Here is a 21,058-nt window from a genome sequence, read left to right as displayed (position 1 = left end):
ATGTGATGAGAAATACTACTCTGTGTGTGTGTGTGTGTGTGTGTCGCGTCTGCAGGAATGCACTTCTGAAGATTGTTACTGAGCTTATTTTATACAGTCTGAGCTACACACTGTAAGTGAAGACAAAACTTCAATTCCCATGATTCTCTGCTGTCATGTGGGCGAAGGAAGCTAAACCGATGAAGAGGTGCTAGTTGGCTTTACTTGATTAAATCTTGATTTTATCAAGTTAAATCCGCCTTGTAATTATTTGTAAAATTATCTTAGTAATTTGGCAGCTTTTTGTAACCCAAAGTACGTGTGAAGCTTTGACGAAGCGTTGATGTCAAGGAGGAATCATCCAAAATAAGGTAAATGTTAAATGTTGAAATAGCGAAGCCAGCTAACTATCCTTGTTAGCTTAATACGAGAAAGCAGCGATGAAATATTACACATAGCGTTAGATCTTCACTGTAAAGCTCTAATATTCTGATTTGAACTTTATTTATACGCGTAGCAATCACTGTCACATCACGTAAATAACGTAATTCTGCTGTTAGTAGTCAAGCTACCGAGTTTTTGGGTCATCATGTCCACACACTGTCAGTTCTCGATACCAGCTTTGTTTTCCTCTTTAGTTCCGTTTCGGTTCTGAATGTCCTCTTTAATGTTCCTCAGCTGCTCCATTTTGCTGCCATTGCAATGAGGATATCCAATGGATGCCAGACTTCCAGAAAGATACAATGATGGTGTTTAAGCTGCGAAGACTTCAAGTCCCTCTGTGAGACGACATCTGATGAAAACTTACTGCAGCTTTACAGAATGTAAGATATGTATTTATCATGTTGTGATACAGTTTTTAAACTTCAAATAGCATTGTCTTAATGAAAACGCAAGCAGTCAAACTACAGCACCGATTCAGCCTCGAGTTAACAACAGCTAGTAAGTAAGTATTATTTATTTTGTTTACCTTTGAGAGAATAACATCACAAAGTGCTTCACAGGAAAAATATTCAAATTAAAATGAAATCATAAAACATTAAAATGAAATCATAAAACATTAAAATGAAATCATACAATAGCATAATTAAAACAATAGTCTGTAAGTAAGTTAGTAAACTTTATTTAATATAGCACCTTACAGACATAGTCACAAAGCGCTTTACAGAGAATCATTTATCAGAATCAGAATCAGCTGTATTGGCCAGGTATGCTTGAACACACAAGGAATTTGACTTAGGTAAGCTGCGCTCTCTTTGTACAAGGCATAAGAATAAGACACACAAATAAAAATAAAATAACAATAACATAAGCTTTAAATACAAAAGAACAACAAATAGGCATGACTAATATGTACAGGCTAAAATAATATGATAAAAGTGCAGTGGTGAGTAGCAGAGGTAGATTTTACATTAAAAAAATAGTGTTAAATAATACAAAAAATAGAAATATGGAATTCTGCTTGGAGAATTGTTGCATTGTATATTTACATGTACATTTACAGAGAGTATTGATCCAACAGGTATGACACTGTTATGGTTTAGTGTTCATCAGAGTGACAGCCTGGGGGAAGAAACTGTTCTTATGGCGGGTTGTTTTGGCGCACAGTGATCTGTAGCGCCTACCGAAGGGGAGGAGTTTGAAAAATTTGTGTCCAGGGTGTGAGGGGTCAGCGGTGATGCTACCTGCCCGTTTCCTGGCCCGGGACCGGTACAAGTCCTGGATGGGGGGCAGGTCGAATCAATGTGGAAAGACAATACAATGAGCAATTTTTATTTTAATTAAGAAAGCAGACAAAATGACATCAAATTACAAAAGATGGTCAAAAGCCATAAAAAACTAATGTTTCTTAAGCAGCTTTATAAAAGTCTCAGTCGAATCAGCACAGCACACTTGGGGCGGAAGACTGTTCCAGAGAGATGGAGCCACATGCTCAAAGGCACGGTCACCCTTAGTTTTAAGCCTGACACAAGGCACAGCAAGCAGACTCTGGTCTGAGGATCTGATGGGGTCTACTGGGGATGTAAGGGTGGAGCAGGTCAGAGATATAAGAGGGTGCTTGTTCTGTTGCGGGTCAAACTGACCCTTTTTTTAAGTCTATTTTAGGCAATATATGCCTTCCAAACCAGCTAAATGCAGCATACAAATCTGGCAGCATGTGACAGAAGAGGTGTCATGTTAATTTATCAAAATCAATTCATAAAAATATATCTTTTTTAAATAATATAAAAAAATCTATGTCATGTAAAACTATTGTATTTACAGTGGATAGTGAAAGTCTACACACCCCTGTTAAAATGCCAGTTTTTTTAATGTAAAAAAATGAGACCAAGATAAATCATGTCAGAACTTTTGCCACCTTTAATGTGACCTACAACGTGAACAATTCAATTGAGAAAAAAAATTAAAATCTTTAAGGGGGACGAATAAAGAATACATTACTAAAATAATGGGGTTGCATAAGTGTTCTAACCCTCTTATAACTGGGGATGTGGCTGTGTTCAGAATTAACAAGTCACATTCAAACTCATGACAAATAGTAGTCAGCATCCACCTGTCATAATTTTAAGTGACTTTGATTAACCCCAATAAAGATCAGCTGTTCTAGGAGGATTTTCCTGACATTTCCTCAGTTGCATCTTACAGCAAAAGCCATGTTCCACAGAGAGCTTCCAAATCAGCAGAGGGATCTCATTGTTGAAAGGTATCAGTCAGGAGAAGGGTACAAATACTTGTCCAAGGCATTAGATATGTCATGGACTACAGTGAAGACGGTCATCATCAAGTGGAGAAAATATGGCACAACAGTGACATTACCAAAAATGGACGCCCCTCCAAAACTGATGAAAAGATGAGAAGAAAACTGGTCAGGGAGGCTTCCAAGAGGCCTACAGCAACATTAAAGGAGCTGCAGGGATTTCTGACTAGTACTGGCTGTGTACTACATGTGACAACATCTCTCCTATTCTTCATATGTTTCGGCTATGGGTAGGGTGGCAAGACAGAAGCCTTTTCTTACAAAGAAAAACATCAGAGCCCGGCAAAATTTTGCAAAAACACACATGAAGTCTCCCAAAAGCATGTGGCAAATGTTTTATGGTCTGATGAAACCAAGGTTGAACTTTTTGGCCATAATTCCAAAAGGTATGTTAGGCGCAAAAACAACACTGCACATCAGATAAAGAACACCATACCCACGGAGAAGCATGTTGGGGGTAGCATCATGCTTTGGGGCTGTTTTTCTTCAGCTGGAACCAGGGCCTTAGTCAAGGTGGAGGGAAGTATGAACAGTTACAAACACCAATCAGTTTAACACAGAACCTCCAGGCCTCCGTTAGAAAGATGAAGATAAAGAGGAATTTCACATTTCAACACAACAACAAACCAAAGCAAACATCCAAATCAACAAAAGCATGGCTTCACCAGAAGAAGATTAAAGCTTTGGAATGGCCCAGCCAGAGTCCAGACCTGAATCCAGCTGAATATCTGTGGGGTGATCTGAAGAGGGCTGTGCACATGAGATGCCCTCACTATCTGATGGATTTGGAGCTTTTTTGTAAAGAAGAATGGGCAAATATTGCTACGTCAAGATGTGCCATGCTAATAGACTCCTACCAAAAAAGACTGAGTGCTGTGATACAATCAAAAGGTGCTTCAACAAAGTATTAGTTAAAGGGTGTGTACACTTATGCAAACCCATTATTTTATTTATTTATTTTTTATTCTTCCCCCTATCACAAAACCTGGCATTTTAACAGGGGTGTGTAGACTTTTACTATCCACTGTATATTTACGGCTTTCCAATGTACATTAAAGCAAGTTTTAAAATTAATTTAAATGAAAAACGAGTGAGTTATCCTCATTGAACCATGATCTGTGAGAATTAAAGAGCACCAATGGACTAAATCTTGATTGAAATGGTTAGTAATGGAGTTAAACATTAGATTAAAAAAATGTGTATTGGGATTTTTTGGGGTTCTGACACTTTTGGATGATTGAATATGCCCCAGGTCAAATTGTCCCAGGAACATTATTGCTGTCACAGAGAAACGAACATAACAGGAGGGTTAAGCTTGCAAGTAAACTGACTGATGAATGAAATAATTGTTTCAACTGTTCATCAAAAGTGTCTTAACAAATGTGTTGTTTGTTATGAAGAAATTGAAAGTTAAGAAAAAGATTGTTTGACCATTGAAAACATTATTTTAATCACAGTACTCATAGCTGTATCTAACTTAAAGAACAACCATGACTAGCAGCTGCAATAATTACAGTGAGTATAACAAATGGAAATAGTGGGTTAACTGGTAGTCTGACATTAAGGTCCACTTACAACCTCTTTTTTCTGGAGCTTTGAACAGATAAATGGTTGTCAAATCTTGTCTTTCATGTGTCTAAAGTATGTTTTTGACTAATTAAGATTATGTGGGGAGTATATAGAACATTGGCACAAAGTTGCTACATGCCTGTTTATAGTAGTAACTGTAATGTATGTGTTGCATTGATCTGTTTTTCTTCTACAGCCGGCATGGAAGACAAGGCAAATGGCTCTGTTGACACAAAAAGGTAATTTTCAAATTTGTGTTTAACATTCTACATTAAAATATTTGAAAGAGAGTGTTGAACAAACATTACTCTTGAATATGAATACAAGATAACTCATCACACTGTCACCTCACAGCCCGGTGGAGAACGGTCAGCTGCCGGACCCTGCCAACTGGGGGGTCGCCGACGTTGTCAACTACTTCAAAGCAACAGGGTTTGAGGAACAAGCCACAGCTTTCCAGGATCAGGTTCGAGTGAACTTGTTGCTCTAAAATCCCTTTCAGATAAGCATTAAATCCATCCTCTCAAAAACAAACCCCTCCATCCTCATTAAGAACTCCTCTGTCCCCCCTCCCCCCATGTTAAGAGTCTGGGTGTCATCCTCGACAGTACACTGTCATTCCAGTCCCACATCACTAAATTCACCCGGTCAGCAGACTTCCATCTCTGTAACATCTCTCGCCTGCGTCCGTCTCTCACCTCCAACAGTACATCCATGCTGGTTCACACCCTGGTCACCTCCCTCCTAGATTACTGCAACTCCCTTCTTTTTGGTTTACCTGACAAATCCATCCATAAACTTCAACTGGTTCAAAACTCCGCTGCCTGCATCATCACCAGAACCCCCTCCACCAGCCACATCACACCTGTCCTGCAGCAACTCCACTGGCTTCCCATTAAATACTGCATCATTTTCAAGACTCTGTCGGGTCATCCTCTTCCATCCAACTCACCATCCCACCTGCTCGCTTGACCACCATAGGGTCGAGAGCCCCCCAGCTTCTGAAACTCTCTCCCCCAGGACGTATAAAATTCCACCTCTCCCACCACCTTTAAATCCCGCCTAAAAACTCACCTTTTCCGCCAAGCATACTCACTCTAATCCGTCTCTTTGGGACTGGAATGACCCCCCCTTTCATTTTTCTAGCATTGTATCTTCATTCTAATGTATTTATGTATTTATTTAATGTTGATTTGTTGATTTTATGATTGCTATGTTGTAAGGTGACCTTGAGTATCCAGAAAGGCGCCTATAAATAAAATTTATTATTATTATTATTATTATTATTATTATTATTATTATTATAAGAACAAACTGAGATATCATTCAAATATTTCTGCCTCCTCACCTGACAGGAAATAGATGGCAAGTCTCTGCTCCTGATGACACGTAACGACGTCCTAACCGGGCTGTCGATAAAGCTCGGCCCTGCACTGAAAATCTACGAGTATCACGTAAAGCCGCTGCAAACTCAACACCTGAAGAGCAACACCTCGTAGCAGCGCAGGCCGTCCCTAAGACCCACCTCAGTGACAATCATCGTGTCAGGAGACCCCAGGTTTAGCTGCCGCTTCACAAAGAATCCTCTCGCCACAGTGGCACCTTAAACAGGATTTGAATGCTGTGTGTTTTTATAAGCGTGGACCCCAAATATGGGTTACACATGGAGTCCACTCAGCTGTTTACCCTTTCAGGCATTCTTATGTCTGCTGCTTGAGATGTGTATTTTATGTTTTAGTTTGTGTTTTATTTAAATGAAAGAAATTGGCGGCAATTCTCCTCAAGTATGATTTTTTTTTTTTTGGTGTGAATGTAAATGTTTGTGTGTGTGTGCGAAGTGAGTTAACCCATGTTGGTTTAAAAAAAAAGTATTTGTACATAAGATGATATATGATTGAAAACTGTGTATGTCCTCTCATACCTGAACACTTTGATACATGCAGTACATGATTCTAATGCATCCCACACTGTCCTAAAATCTGATTTATGCTCCAAACTGTGCAGCTAAGTCCATCAGTCATCCTTAGCATGTAACAATGAAGCATCTTGTTTTCCCAGACACGAGCCATTTGAAAGCCTTTTTGTTCCTGCACACCTACATTATCCAGGCTCAATGCTCTTGATATGAAAATATTTATATGTATATATTCTTATTATGTTCCTACCTGTGGTGCTCTCAGAATTGTCACAGAGACAACTGTATTGAAGTGTGTATGACCAACGTATATGTGAAACATAACACTGGAGTTTGAAAATCTGAATCAAAGATTTGCAATAAATGGTGCTCTTTTCTCACCAAAGAACAATATTGGTGTATGGATTTATTGACCTGCCATATTTTTTTAAATGTACTGACAGTTGTGGGTGAAGGGATCTAACTTTTACAGTCCTGAAACCTCGGCTTGGAGTATTGGCAAATAAATAATCTGATTAGTGTTAGATTAACAAACTGTCTGCTGCAGTGTGAGCAGACAGTTGTGCCTTTTCAAATGGTCCCATTTGTGTAGATAAACCAAGCGGCAACCTCTGGTCTCAAACTATGAAGCCCATGCGGAAGTCTTAAAAAATTGCAATTAATCAAGAATCCGCTTGAGGCTGGCTGCAGAAACACTGGAAACCACATAGACACCAATTAAAAAAAGAATCTTTGCAAAAAAACGCTTGGCTCTACGTAGGTAATTTCTCTATCGGCACACACTGTACGGGGGGTCAGATTTTTTCTAACACAACGGTTCAGAAGATATTAAGATTACATGTTTTTGCCTGGTTGAGTTCTGCATTTCTACTATGGCTGCTGCTGTCGATTGGCTTCCAAGCAGCGCTCAGGAACAGATGGGGGACGTCACGGATACTAAGTCCAATATTTATATAGTCTATGAGATAAACTCATTTGTTGCTCTACATTTCAAATAGGGTATCATTAAGTTGCTTGAGTTAAATGTTGCAGCTGTATATACACCCCTTTAACATTTGCTTTGTAGGTTTTGTAAGTAGTTTTAGAAGTAGTTGTTGAAGAAAGCATGAAATACCTCCTAATAGCTGATATTGAAGCTTCTTACATGTGGAAAGCAAACTTTGCTCCTTGTTCTGAAAAGCAAAATGACTGCTCAATGTAGTGTTTTCACACAATAAAAAGAGTGTTAATACATAAACAAAGAACTTTTAAAGCTTGGCTCAGGTGGGTATGAATGTTGAACCAAAGTCTGTATAGTTCTACTTTATTCTTCATTACATGGTCATAAGCTTTATGGCTTGTTGGGCCAACTCTGAACACGTCTTGGTCTTCATGATTATGTTACATTAGCTTTTGCATTGAGTCTGCTCATTCAGATTAATTTGTAGATGACAGCAGCAGTGCCTTTACAACTTGGCTTGCTGTTTCCTGCGCACGGTCCCTGTGATGTTGCCTGAAGGGTTGTCCAAGGGAAGAAGAACCTGAGAGAAGAAGGACAAATGTCAATGACACTGGAAAAGTCACAATCTTATAACTCAAAGGATTATTTATAACAGCTGGACTTACTTCATCTTTGTTGCTGAGGCCCATTTTTGTCATGTCTATAGTGAAGTAATGCTGGTTGGGCATGACAATCTCAATTTCATCCACCTGAAAGACAGAAAACTTAGAGCCAGGGCCTTTCTGTAAAGGCTTACAGTGCATCTCACCTGGCTTTTAACTTCGGATTGATTTATTTTACGGCACAAAAATGATTTATTATTTGTGGCATTTATTCAGCCACAACTATTTTGATAAGTAAATGTGTGCAAAAGAATAAAATACAATATTTTAATAGATATATATATAGCTAACATCCCAGTCTGTGTATGTACTGTTAACTTTTTTTCATTTAACAAGTCGTATTTTGAATCGTAAATCTTTAATATATAGATTGGAAGTAAAAATTTTGCTTTGATATGAATCCTATATTCATAAATGTAGTCTTACCTCAGGGATTCTGTCCAGGATGAGGAGCTGTGAGTCATAAAGTGTCTTCTGCACAGATGGTGAGTACTCTCCAACATCATAGGGGCCAGCAAACTTCTCAATAATTGTCTCCTTCACACATTTCCTACAAATAAAGAAAGAAACTCCTTTCACATTTTAAAATAAAAATATATATATTTTTTTTTTCTCCCATGTTGGTTAAGAATCTATAACATCCTCTCCTCTTAATTGATGGATAAAAAAGAGGCACTCCATCAAAGATGATCATTCAATGTTCCTCTTTACATGTCTTTAACAGATAATTACCATGAAGCATCAAAGTCCATATCCTGAACCTTGTTGTAGCGCCACCTGGCGTAGACAGAGGTGCAGAAACATCTGTCCTTGGCCTCCTGCAGAGTCGTAAAGCGGTCTCGCAGGAAACCCTCAAAACCAGATTGGGTGGTTTTCAGCACTGTCATGTTCTTCACCCCGCTGTGAACCACGGGCATGCCTGTGTGCACAGAGTCAGAGAGAGTGATATCATCAGACACATCAGGAATCATGGAGCATAGTTGCACAGTGAGGACTTGCAAGAGAGCAGGCCTCACACTAGTTTCTAAAAATACAAAACCAATCTTACCACACTCAAACTTTCAGCAGCAGCATTTACAGTATGGGTACCAAATCAAAACCACAAGGGATTATATCAAGAAGCTTTAACAGCTAAAACGGGACACAGACAAAACCAGTCACTGCAAATCTTTATTTTGCACATCAAATAATATCTAAGTTACCCAGTTATTCACAATAACATCCTACGCAAGATAAGCAGATAATCCTGATCAATTAAAAGCCCTGCTCAAACTTTGACTGAGCAGTAGAAACTGTAAGAAGCAGAAGCTATTACAAGTTTGAGTTCCATCATAGGTGTACTGACTAACTTCAATTCCTTGACCTACCCCTGTACACCAATACTGGTGTATTTTTAAAAAGAATACAGAAATTACATGGCATTAGTGGGGAAACTAAGTTTTGAATTACACATTGCTGGTACCTCACAGTTGTTTATCATTGTCAAATGATAATTTACCTGAAAACAGTTGATCGTTTGTGCTAAGTGGTCATGGTTATAGTACATGAGCCAAGCATTGACTGGCATACCTGCTGAAACCTCTAAAAAATGATTGATTTTTTGCAGCATGATAGGCCCAACACTTGATTTATTTTCAAATACATTGATTTGTAACACTGCCTATGTATGTGTGCGTATGCTTACCATTAAGATTCTGTTCAACATCACAGAAGCGACAAGCTTCTGGGCTGAGGATAAATGCATGAGCATGCTCAACTCCATTCTGAGAAAAAAAAGACAATGACAAGTCATGTTTGAGGGCTTGAAGAGACTCCATGTTTTTAAAACTTGCTCTTACATTAATGACAGGTCAAAATGTCTGCCATCTATCTAACCAGCAAAGTTGTACAGGACTGATCAGAAGCCCATGTTTTACCTTCTCCAGCCTTCTCCATGGGGCCTCCTCCATATGAACGTTGGCCCTCAGCACATGGTTAAAAGAGGTCAGGAAATGGTTACAGATGTCCTGGGAAAACTGCTCAATGGTCTTCACCTATACCGATGAAAGTATGAAATTTAAAGCACAGTAACAGGCTGTATGCTGTGGAGAAATCACCACTGGTATCAGTGTTATACAGATGAATATGCACATCATTGAATCAAAAATAAACAGGGAATGTTTGATCTTGTTTTATTGATAAGTGTGTTTGAGCTAGGGTCACTTCTGATGTAAAAAAGAAAACACCACTTTAGGAGTCTTCTGTTTTAAACTTTATACAAACTTGGTATATCTCTCCTTTGTTCAACAAATGTAATAATAATGATGTTTTTGAAATGGAAAACATGTATTTTATAGCCTATTGAATCTAATACATTTGTACAAATTAGCCTTCAAAATGGTCTGTGTTACCATTAAAACAACCTTAGATTACATAATGTTTGACTAAGCAATAGTTGTCTGTGAAGTTCTTCTTTCCAGTTAACATACTTTCCTCATCAACAACACTGCAGCTCTGATTCTGAAAAGACAACTCATCACAACTGCCCTCAAATATTGTCCATGTTAATATCCATAGATACAAACTGTTGTATAAGTAGTGGAAGAACTCTAGACTGGTTATGAGCTGCAGCACACAGAAAGTTCCCCTGTGTTTGCTGCTTGAGACCTACCCCCTTGAGCTTGGCCAGGGCATGCACAGTGTTCTTGACGGTGTCCGTGGGGATGATGTCTGAGTTGTCTCCGTGTAAATAATCCTTGCGTGTTTTGAGTGTGAGCTCCACGTCGGCTTTCAGCTCAATGATGTAATGGTGGCTCCCCTGTTTCCTGATCACCAGGACCTTCACTCTGTTCTTGCCGTACCCCGTTCGCACAAACTCCACATCCTGCAAGAAACACACCACTGACATTCGGTTTTCTCCACAGATGTAAACGGATACTCGGATTTTGACTTGGTATTTTAAAATGTACAGACTTAATTGGGTGTATATGTTATAATGCATTCCCCTCTATCCTTTGAAGTTTGGTCTTTGGCCTGTTGGTAGTTTGTGTCAGTGCAAGTGAGTGCAACTTTTGGTTACAGATTCCTTTGCATGAGGTGAATGAGGACAAAAGTTAACATTTATAATCTTACTGGAGAAGATCGTCCATTTAATGTGAACAAGAACGAATACACCAGCTAATGTTTAACTGTGACTGGACTGTGTTATAGTGTTTAGTCTGGTGTTAAATCAACCACAACAGGCTGATAAGAATCTATTGCCATGGAACTCTAACTGCTGTGGAATCACTGGGACTATTTTTTTAAACTATTTCCTAAATCAATATAATGATATTATTGATCAATATTCTTTGCCAACGTGTTTGTATCTTAAGTTAGCATTAGGGTGATGAGCATGAAAAGGGGTCTTGTCTCACTCTGTCAGGACTCTATTTCACATAAACACGCACTAACTATTCATAATCCCTTACTTAATGTCTACACAACAACTCTCTGATTGGTCGATATAGCGTGATTATAAAATGTGGAAAATTCAGAATACAGTACAGAATAAAAAAGTCGAAGTATAAGAACATTTTGGAAGAATAAACAGAAACCTGTAAAGGATAAAGAAGTATAGTGCAAATGGATAAATGAGTTGAAATTGATAAATTAGTGTTCATCAATTTAAATATTTTACTGTTAGTTCAGGGTTTATTTTGTGTGTCTTTCGTAGATTTTTTAAGGGGATCAGTAACAAGTATCAAGTATCAAGGTGAAATTCTTATATCCACAAAGTTAGGAATAAGAAACTTGAAATGAACAAAGAAATGTTAATCAGTTTATATATTTCAATGACAGTTTAAAGTGTATTTTACACAGATTGGTGATACTTTGATATTTTAGACATGGTTATTTGACTTTGTGAGACATAAACTGTTTGTTTGTCAGATCAATTCTGGCCTTGTGGTCTATACCCCAAGATAGTGCTGACTCATTGAAGTTACTCTCTAAAACTTTTACTCTTCTGATATATATAAGATAATGAATGCTTACCTGATCAGTTGCCATGATATCCTCCTTTCCTTTACCTGTTTTACCCTCTGTCCAAAATCTCTGAAGAGTCTTCAGCAAAAAGTGTCACAACTGATGGAGGTGGATTTTGTTCAGAGGGTGGTCTTACCTTTGAGCTTTTGCTATTGGGCCTGTTTTGGCTGCACAGTGTGCATAACTACACTTGTGGCTATGAACATGTGCACACCAACACAAACATTTGTTTGCTTCAATATATACACAGGACTAAATGGTTGCATGTCCATACTTTTATTTTTTTTAAGTCTTAAGCTTCTTGTGCTTTTGATTGTCTTTGTTAGTCAGTGACTAGAATTAAGTGTTGATCATAGTTTTTTTTCTTATTTTCTATTTTAAAGAGTATGTACCGCTTAAGTTTATGTCTTACTTAATTCCTACATCTAAAATAATAATAAATCTTCCATCAAAGCTACTCATATGAATAGTGTGAATTGAAATTAAACAGTTTCATTTCTGTGTTTCTCACAGGATGAAGGTGTTCTTTTTTGCCAGGTGGTCTTCAGTAATCTGCAGCCTCGTTGCTAATAAAAGATGACTCTAAGTCAAGCAAGAAGCAGGTGCAACACTTTGAAATTGAAGAAGAGGGATGAAAAAGCTGAACACTTTTGCTGGATAGTTTCATGTACAGCATAATTTCGGGTTTTTGAGAGCCAGTAAAAGCATCAAACCCTGTCACTTGCTTTAGTATTATTATCTGCCTGTAATTATTACCACTATTTAAAGCATTTGTAACATTTGTATATATCTTAAATCTTAATTTTTTCTATTTATCTATTTTTATTTTTACTTACGTAAACATATTCTTGATTGTACTTATGTCTGGGTTGCCGCAACAACCAAATTTCTCGAAGGGGATCAATAAAGTAATATCTCATCTTATCGTATCTTATCATATCTTTCACCGTTGCCTTTCCCCTGTCATATGACCAATTCGTATGACTTCCTGTTTTGCATGCTGACAGCTGCGATGTGCTCGCTTTCAGAGTTACTCAATCTTGAAGCGAGCATACTAATAAAAGATTTCAAATTTCCCTTTTCTGCTCACTTCTGCTGCAGGAGTCAGTCACGATGACACCACACTTCAGTCTCTGCTTTCAGAAAATTGTTGTGCTTTTGTGTTGCACAGTGTGTTGTGCTAATATTTCATGTAGAAATGAAGCTGGTGAGCCTGTTGACTGGTGAGTTTATCTGAGATGATCTAATATTCTGAGCTGGGAAATGCAGCTGAATTATTGGCTAAGGTGCTTAGTGGATAAACTTCGTAGTTACAATACATTTGAGAATGAAATCATTTAAAAGATACTGTTCAGATATGCTTTGCTTCAATCCGAGATGTTCATATTTTAAATGCCTAATACAATATATTTCTCTCTACATCATCTGAAGGTTCATCATCTACAAACTGTCGCGGTATAAGATTGGTGAGGTCGGCAGTGGAGTGGACTACATGTACCTGGACTCCTCAGCAGGAAGCTGGCAGATGAGTAAATTTGTGGTTAACACTAGTCAAGGAGCCCTTGGGAGCACACTGAACCAACTCTACATGGGAAAGACCTACGAAGTAAGAACACATCCTTTCTCTTGAAGCAGGTTTCAAACACTGATTCCTGTGTGTAGGCAAATAGAGACCCTTTTGATCCGAGTTGAAGCTGGTGGCAGTTTGCAGAGTGAACTCTCTTCTGTTTCCTCTGGGGAACTGAGCTGAAGCTGGACATTAACATTCTTTCCCTGTTGCATTGGTAATTGACATACTCTGTCCTTATGTCAATACTATGTGTTCTTCATTTACACATTTTTTAGCTCCTGGAGATCAATTATTGTGCAAGAAAGAAAGAAAGAAAGAAAGAAAGAAAGAAAGAAAGAAAGAAAGAAAGAAAGAAAGAAAGAAAGAAAGAAAGAAGTTGATTTAAAATTGTTTGACATTTTGGAAAACATGTTAGCTGAGAAGATAGATTCCACCTGTATGTCTGTGCAGTGAATAAAGAAACTATACAATAGGCTGGACCCTGTGATAAAACCAGACCATGACATGTGGTGTTGCCATTACCCACACAACGAGGTATGTTAAGCCAATTTTGTTGTGTTCTTTTGCAAATCTGGCAGTGGCATGTCAAGAGGGCTGGTGTGGGGTGGCATGGGCCCCCTTTGAAGTATGACCAGCCACCCCAAAATCCTCTGATGTGATTGGCTGTTCGCCTTTTTAGAAGAAGGACTTGTTATTGGTTAATGTAGATAAAGTTGTGGTAACAGAATTGGTAAGTAAATGCTATTCATTTGTATTTCAATCAGGAGAGACACAATTGGAAGGTTAAAGGTTATTTATTACAACTGAATGAATAATGAAACTTGAGAGAAACCTTTGGCGTATGGACTCTATGGGGATAATTTTGTGAGCGTAGGATGTGTGAATTTGGCAGCAGAAGAAATCCCCCTAGAGTCCAGCCACTGGTGGTGGTGGTTGATGAATTATAGGAATTGAAGACTTGCAGAGACCAGGTGGAGATGGGGAGGTGGAGGGGTGTGCACCATCAGTGCAAGAAAGAACTAGCAGGAGAGAGAGAGACACATTTAAAGAAAGTTGATAGGCTCATGATAAGGGCGTGCCACTGAGCTATTGGATGACAGCCGCCGCTGATTAACCAATGACAGCTCCGGAGCATGCAGATGGAGTGGGTGAGCGTTTGAACAGGGAGAGGAGAGTTAAACAACTGCTGTGATGCTTTTATAGTCTTCCTGTCTGAACTTTCGCTAGAGCTACAGGTGTATGCACACATAGTGCAAAATGTAGGCCCCTTTTGGGCCACCCAAGTAAAAAAAAAAATGGATACACTCCTGTACTCTTGAGATACTAGTTATGATTATTCGACATTAAGTCCAGATCTCAAGAAAACAACAACAACAAAAAAAAAATTGAGTCAAAAAAAAATTGAGTCAATAAATGTATGGATGCATGTTAGATTAGGCTTTGCATACTTCTCTATGTTCTGTATGTATAAACCAAGTGTTTTTCTTAGTCTAAGAGTTCAGTCTACGCACTCTACAATGATGCTCCACCTAACATGGATTACATCCTCGGATATGGACACACTAAAGGTACTGTGAATTAAGATCTGCACATGAATAATGTTCTTTAAGGCAAGTCTCATCATACTCAAAGGCAGTAGCCACATTTGTTACATACAGCTCAATATAAGTTTAAATGTACATTTGCAACCTTTGTCACCGTGTATCTAAAAAAAAATGTGATTCCTGGAGAATATTTATTGCTAACTCCAAAATTCTGAAGTTCCTTTCTGTCTGCTCTAAGATTCCAAAATCTGATACTATTGTAAAAACTGTTGGTAATGTGGTGCTTTCAAGAACCATTGTAAAAGTACACCCTTACGTCTAATGCTATGATCAGCCAAAAAGAAGGAATCAATGCAATTTGGTATCAGAGGGAGGAGACGGGCAAAGAGCATCTGTCTGATAACAACTGTTGACTTTAGATTATCGACTGACCCGGCGTGACTTTGATGGAAATGTCTGAAAGCATGCATTACTATGAACATGTACATGTGTCTTGTTGTGTATGCATTGAGTGTTGTTTGTGTGCATCCTGCAGGGGCCCTGCTCTTTGACCGCACTCAAGGTTTCTGGTTGATGCACAGCATCCCCCACTTCCCCTCGTTCCCTGAGAAAGGCTACATTTACCCCTCCTCAGGCAAAGTCTATGGCCAGACTGCTCTCTGTGTTACCTACCAGTACGAACAGTTCCTCCACATAGGTGAGTGAATTATGCAACAGGACCAGGCTAATTCCAGGTTTGTGCACGTCCCCGATTTCAACATACAAAATTCTCTATTTGCTGAAAAGGAGACAACATTTACACAGCAACCTGGTCTTACGTAAGGTTATCAGTTCCCTTAGTGCAGACAGACATCACTAACAATGAGCTCAAAGCTGATAAGAATGTGCTGGTTGAAGGGTTTAAGAGTGATTCTCTTTGAATCAGAAAATAGAAAAAGAAAATTAACAAGGAAACTGGCGTGACACAAAGTCTGATTAAACTACAGATTTTTCAATGAGGGAATAGAAGTTAGTCTAGTTCTGGGGTGTCAGTGATTTTAAACAGAGAGCTATAATGCATATTGTTGAGTTTATTTGTTTATCATGTAACATCTTATTGGGGTTTTTAAAGATACATTTTTTTATCCTAAGTTGTGTAGAGACATTTTTCCAATATATTGTAATCTTATGTAGTTTAGGAAGTTAACTTGCACACCATCAGCCATAATGAAACCAAAGCCAGTCTCTCTGAGGAAAGTGACATTATTTTTATGTGACCAACCACAGGGGGTAGCTTTAGTTTTTCAGATATAATAAAAAATAAACAAATAAATAAAATAAAATAAAATAAATTAAAAAAAAGTTTTGTTGTCATTTTGTTTATACCAGTGTAAAAACAAACCGAAAAAGCATTTCCAGGAGAACAATTATTAAAATATAGTAATATAAACTATGGCAGTAAAAAAAACTATATAAAATAGATATTAAAATATATATTAAAAACACAGCATTTATACACACTCATTCATCAAAAAGTTAAAGTTCAGTAAGCAGTATAATAAACAAGTATGCAGCAGTGTATTAATGTTCATTTAAGAATTCAACAGTCTAAGAGCCTGAGGTAGGAAGGTGTATCGCAGCCTGCTGGTTCTGCTATGTTTTCTAACAGAGTATCTCTTTTTTTCTCTTCAATCTCCAGCACAGCAGATGGCGTACACCTACCCACGATTCTATAACTGCTCTGTACCTGATGCATTCGTGGCTGACCTGCTGCAGCTGGCTCAGATATGTGGCGGCTCCAAACCACCACTTTTCTCTGATAAGAGAGTGGAGCATCTTACCTCAATAAAAGGGGAAAAGTTTGTCAGTTTTGTCAAATCTGAACACTTTGTAGATGGTAAGATATGGTCATGCAGTGTTGGTTTCATATATCTTACTTTTTTTTTGATAAAAATATATTTTTGCCCCTTTTCTGCAGTGCAAAACTACATGGAGTATGGGGGTCACAAGATACTTGTGCATAACTTTAATTTTAATAAAAAAGAAGAAGAAAATAAAAAAAAAAAAACTGTTGTGGTAAAGTTCTTTTAAAACAGATGTTTCTATCGTTCCTCGTCTTGTTGGCCCATTTTGCTTGTGAGAAGCCATAGACAATCATTATCAGACTCTGACACTTGGAAGTGTATGAACACACCCATCTCAAGGCCTTCAAAAGTTCTCTCTGCTTTCAGTGTCATTGTCGGTCACTGCTCATAACTGATTTGAGCATGAGGGCTGTTTCTTTTGAAAAAAAGCACAGAGATTATTCAAAACATTAATTTTACAATTCATTGCAGAGTATTAACATTTATAAGATTTATAATATTGTTACATCTAAAATGAATTTCCAATCACAACAGAAATATTTGCCTTTCATAGATTTATTCCTTTGATGATGGAAGCATATGCCAATGAATACATGAGCATATGTTTAGTCATACTGGGGGACTTTCAAGAAATGACTAACATGAAATTGCTGGAATCAAATACAAAAGATTTAACCTGAATATGCCTTTTTTTTTTAAATCACAGAACCCTGAACTAACCGCTCATTGGCTTTACTTTCAGACATCTACACGGGCTGGGTGGCTCAGGTCCTGGATGCCGACCTGCTGGTGGAGACGTGGCAGAGACCAAGTCACGAATTGCCCTCTAACTGCTCCCTGCGCAAACACACCATGAACATAAAGAGGATCCAGCTCCCCGGGCCAGTCCGATTTCAGTCCTACGATGACCACTCAAAGTGGTGTGTGGCGCGGGCCTATGAGGACCAGGTGACATGTCTGGGGGATCTGAACAGGGAGAAGGCTCAAATGTGGAGAGGAGGGGGGCTTGTCTGCACATTTAACCCGCTTATTTACAAGGCCTTTAGACAGGTAGTGGACTGGTACATTGGCTGTTGAGAGCTAAAGACAGATAAAACCACTGGAATAAATGTCAGGTTAGATCATGTTTAGGTGAGAATAGCTGCAGTACAACCATCACACCACACAAATTTCAAATTAGCCATCCGTTTTTTAATTAAACCCTGTTTGTTTATAACAGAAATACACTTGTAGATAAATTCTAAGTTAGCAGATGTATTTTCCTGTAGAATGACTCTAACCTATAATTAATTTGTTTCCAACACCCTTTAAAGCTGATGTTGGCAGTCACAGAGTAAACATCTGTTCAGAGAGAGGGACTTTGAATGTCAACACTATCCCTCCCAACCAGATTTCCTCTTAGCCCCCAAACACAGATCGGCGTGTGCAATCATGATAGTGCCGGACTCATAACCAATCAGAGGACGCAGTAGGGGCCGCCCCTTAACCAATCAGGACAGAGGATTGGGGATTAGCCATCATTGGTCCATCATAACTGGAATGAGGGGAATAATAACATTGCTTGATACAAAGGCATTGGAAAACGCAGAGATTTCGCAATAGTCTCAAATTACTCCACTTACCGATGAGTACTGATGGGCATTATGACCTTTTCTCCAAACCCAGCAGAAAACGGTGGCGTTACGCAACAGAGTAGAACAAAGACAAGCAAGTTCTCATATTAAATTTGCCTCTCTCTGTATTCCATCCCCTCGACTTTATTATGCCATTACACCATTTTAAAACTGGAACTATGGCATCAATCATGAACCTGTGCAATCTAAAACAGACTGTATGCAAATGCAAATGGTTTAATAGATTTTGGAAAGTCCACAGACCACAACTATTTACGGCAGCTCAGAGGAATCTACGAGACAAGGGAGCTCAGGGACTCCAGAAAGGTCTATGGTTAGTAACTTTAATGGGTCAGGCAGAGTTAAAGTAAGTGATGAAGGGGTTGGGGGGAAGGGGGTGAGCTAGGATCCCAGTGTGTCAGTGCGCCAGTTCCCCCAGCAGTCTAGGCCTATAGCAGCATAACAAAAGCTGGTCCAAGCCTGAGCCAGCTTTAACTATAAGCTTTATCAAAAAGGAAAGTTTTAAGCCTACTCTTAAAAGTGGAGAGGTTGTCTGCCTCCTGGACCCTGACTGGTAGATGATTCCAAAGGAGAGGGGCCTGGTAACTGAAGGTTCTACCTCCCATACTACTTTTAGAGATTTTAGGTACAACTAGCAAGCCTGCATGTTGGGAGCGTAGAGTTCTAGAGGGGTAATAGGGCACTATGAGCTCTTTAAGATACAAGGGTGCCTGATTTTTACGGTCTTTTTAGGTTAAAAGAAGGATTTTAAATTCTATTCTACATTTTATTGGGAGCCAGTGAAGAGAAGCTAACACTGTAGAGATGTGCTCTCTCTTCCTAGTTCTAGTCAATACTCGAGCTGCGGCGGTTTGAACTAGCTAAAGAGTCTTTAGAGACTTATTGGGGCAGCCTGATAAGAGGGAGTGTGAATGCATGCCTGCAGTCCCTCATACCTGTACCATGGCACTCTGCTCCATTTCCTGGGTGGCGTTAAGCAGCAGAGAAGTCAGCAGACTCAGAAAGTGTTGATTCTCATCCAGTAACCGATGGACAGTTTCACTGAAACAAGACTGGGGGGACAGGGCCTTCTCTGTCGCTGCTCCCATCCTCTGGAACTCTCTTCCCCAACACCTCAGATTTTCTCCCTCACTCACCAAATTCAAATCCGTACTCAACACCCACCTATTTACAAAGGCTTTTAACCTATAATTAATTGATTTTTGTTTGTTTTGTTTTGCTTTGTTTTGCTGCCTTGTTTTCCTTTGCATTTCTATTGTATAATTCATTTTCTTGTAAAGTGTCTTGGAGAATCTTTTAAAGTGATTTTATAAATAAAATGTATTATTATTATTATTATTATTATTATTATTATTATTATTATTACACACATCGAAAAAATAACGAGAAATCAGTCGCACAAACACCACAGCCTGATATTTCACATGATGCTTATGAGCCATGGAAGGGTTAACCTAACCCTAAAAACTCCAGCAGAACACAGATGGGAAAAATGTTACATTACAAATTATTGAAGAAGTTAGCTTAAACATGAAGACCCATTAGTGCCTCTGTCTTGAAACGGAAAAGAGCTCTTTTTGTTCCTGAGTGAATGAATGAAGTGAAACTGAATGAATCTGTCATTCCTGTATGTTTTTGACCTTTTCAAGACTGCAATGTGAAAAAATAAGTTTGTTTCGGATCAAACAGGGACACCTAGTGGTCAGACTGAAGTTCTGTAGCATACTTTCTATGGACAGTAGATTACTAGATTGAGTAGTACTGTTTGTAAATACACCCTAAAACACACTGTTAAAGTCAAACCAAAAAAGGATTTGTGTAGAATTTGCATCCGTTACACACTTTTACTTCTTTCATTCTTTTTCAAACTTTTTCTTACTTTAATACTATTAAAGTTGTTTGTCTTATACCACCTTCTTTCAAGACACCTTTTCTACAAATACCCTGAAAACAAGGGAACTTGGGAAATAAACAGTGTATCTTTCTATCTATCTTGTTCAGCACCACTGTTGTCATCTTCTGCATGAATTGAATTCTCATGAACTATTAGTCCCTGGGCGTTGTGTGTCTATTGTTTGCCTGTTAAGAGTGAAACTAGGGGAAAGGGCAGCTGAGTATGGCAGAGTTTTCATTCTATTGAGGTATGATACACCTTAATCCAACAACCAGGAGGACGACCTATAAAAACTGATGAGCTCAATAAGTTATCATAACTTGTTTCTATCATTTACTTCTAATTAACATAATGAGTTATGAAATTTCAACTTAATTTAATGAGTTATTGGTATTCCAACTCAAGGTTTTAAGCCAGTTCAGTGAAATGGAAATTTCAATGTGTCAACATAACTTAATAACATTAGTTATATTAAAATTAACTTAATAACATTAACAACATTAGTCAGATGAAATAGCCTACACTCATTTAATACCTTGTAGAACCGGTCCTGCATGCTTCCTATGATCAGCTCTCCTTTGGCATGGCTGCACCTCTGAACATGTCCAGACTTGCAAAGATTTTCCCCTCTTTTAATACTTTCCCCTCATTGATAAATGTTGCTAATGTTGCTAACATTGTAGTCTTTCTAATTTCTTATTTCAAAAGTTTATGTCTCAACAGTTTTACGGCAAAATATGACTT

The 21,058-nt window shown here is 38.4% G+C and overlaps 3 protein-coding genes across 3 annotated transcripts; 2 read left to right on the top strand and 1 right to left on the bottom strand.

The window, feature by feature from the left end:
- The first annotated feature begins 129 nt into the window (after window positions 1-129).
- On the top strand, window positions 130-6,612 carry samd13 (sterile alpha motif domain containing 13). The gene is made up of 5 exons (XM_034707680.1): window positions 130-350; window positions 658-803; window positions 4,503-4,545; window positions 4,661-4,772; window positions 5,662-6,612. Exons 2-5 carry the CDS (start codon window positions 776-778, stop codon window positions 5,803-5,805), a joined length of 327 nt encoding a protein of 108 aa, XP_034563571.1. The 5' UTR covers window positions 130-350; window positions 658-775; the 3' UTR covers window positions 5,806-6,612.
- Window positions 6,613-7,508: 896 nt separating this feature from the next.
- uox (urate oxidase) lies at window positions 7,509-12,028 on the bottom strand. Its single transcript, XM_034700750.1, has 8 exons — window positions 11,838-12,028; window positions 10,474-10,686; window positions 9,740-9,856; window positions 9,508-9,586; window positions 8,556-8,742; window positions 8,250-8,373; window positions 7,827-7,910; window positions 7,509-7,741 (listed from the first exon to the last, which is right to left on the bottom strand). Exons 1-8 carry the CDS (start codon window positions 11,850-11,852, stop codon window positions 7,667-7,669), a joined length of 894 nt encoding a protein of 297 aa, XP_034556641.1. The 5' UTR covers window positions 11,853-12,028; the 3' UTR covers window positions 7,509-7,666.
- An 892-nt stretch (window positions 12,029-12,920) lies between these two features.
- LOC117825096 (deoxyribonuclease-2-beta-like) lies at window positions 12,921-20,411 on the top strand. Its single transcript, XM_034700738.1, has 6 exons — window positions 12,921-13,051; window positions 13,260-13,434; window positions 14,888-14,966; window positions 15,478-15,639; window positions 16,621-16,818; window positions 17,529-20,411. Exons 1-6 carry the CDS (start codon window positions 12,942-12,944, stop codon window positions 17,861-17,863), a joined length of 1,059 nt encoding a protein of 352 aa, XP_034556629.1. The 5' UTR covers window positions 12,921-12,941; the 3' UTR covers window positions 17,864-20,411.
- Window positions 20,412-21,058: the final 647 nt, after the last annotated feature.

Source organism: Notolabrus celidotus, chromosome 2, assembly GCF_009762535.1.
Source record: "Notolabrus celidotus isolate fNotCel1 chromosome 2, fNotCel1.pri, whole genome shotgun sequence".
Lineage (NCBI taxonomy): Eukaryota > Metazoa > Chordata > Actinopteri > Labriformes > Labridae > Notolabrus > Notolabrus celidotus.
This window is presented reverse-complemented; position numbering and strand designations above follow the sequence as displayed.

Coding starts and splice junctions, on each gene's coding strand:
- samd13 (XM_034707680.1), top strand. CDS start 776: ATGAAAACTTACTGCAGCTTTACAGAAT. Junction 804..4,502: donor TTACTGCAGCTTTACAGAAT/GTAAGATATGTA, acceptor TTTCTTCTACAG/CCGGCATGGAAGACAAGGCA. Junction 4,773..5,661: donor CCACAGCTTTCCAGGATCAG/GTTCGAGTGAAC, acceptor CTCACCTGACAG/GAAATAGATGGCAAGTCTCT.
- uox (XM_034700750.1), bottom strand. Junction 8,374..8,555: donor ATGGACTTTGATGCTTCATG/GTAATTATCTGT, acceptor CTTTATTTGTAG/GAAATGTGTGAAGGAGACAA. Junction 7,742..7,826: donor GCCTCAGCAACAAAGATGAA/GTAAGTCCAGCT, acceptor TTCTTCTCTCAG/GTTCTTCTTCCCTTGGACAA.
- LOC117825096 (XM_034700738.1), top strand. CDS start 12,942: ATGACACCACACTTCAGTCTCTGCTTTCAGAAAATTGTTGTGCTTTTG. Junction 13,052..13,259: donor GCTGGTGAGCCTGTTGACTG/GTGAGTTTATCT, acceptor CATCATCTGAAG/GTTCATCATCTACAAACTGT. Junction 16,819..17,528: donor ATCTGAACACTTTGTAGATG/GTAAGATATGGT, acceptor CTTTACTTTCAG/ACATCTACACGGGCTGGGTG.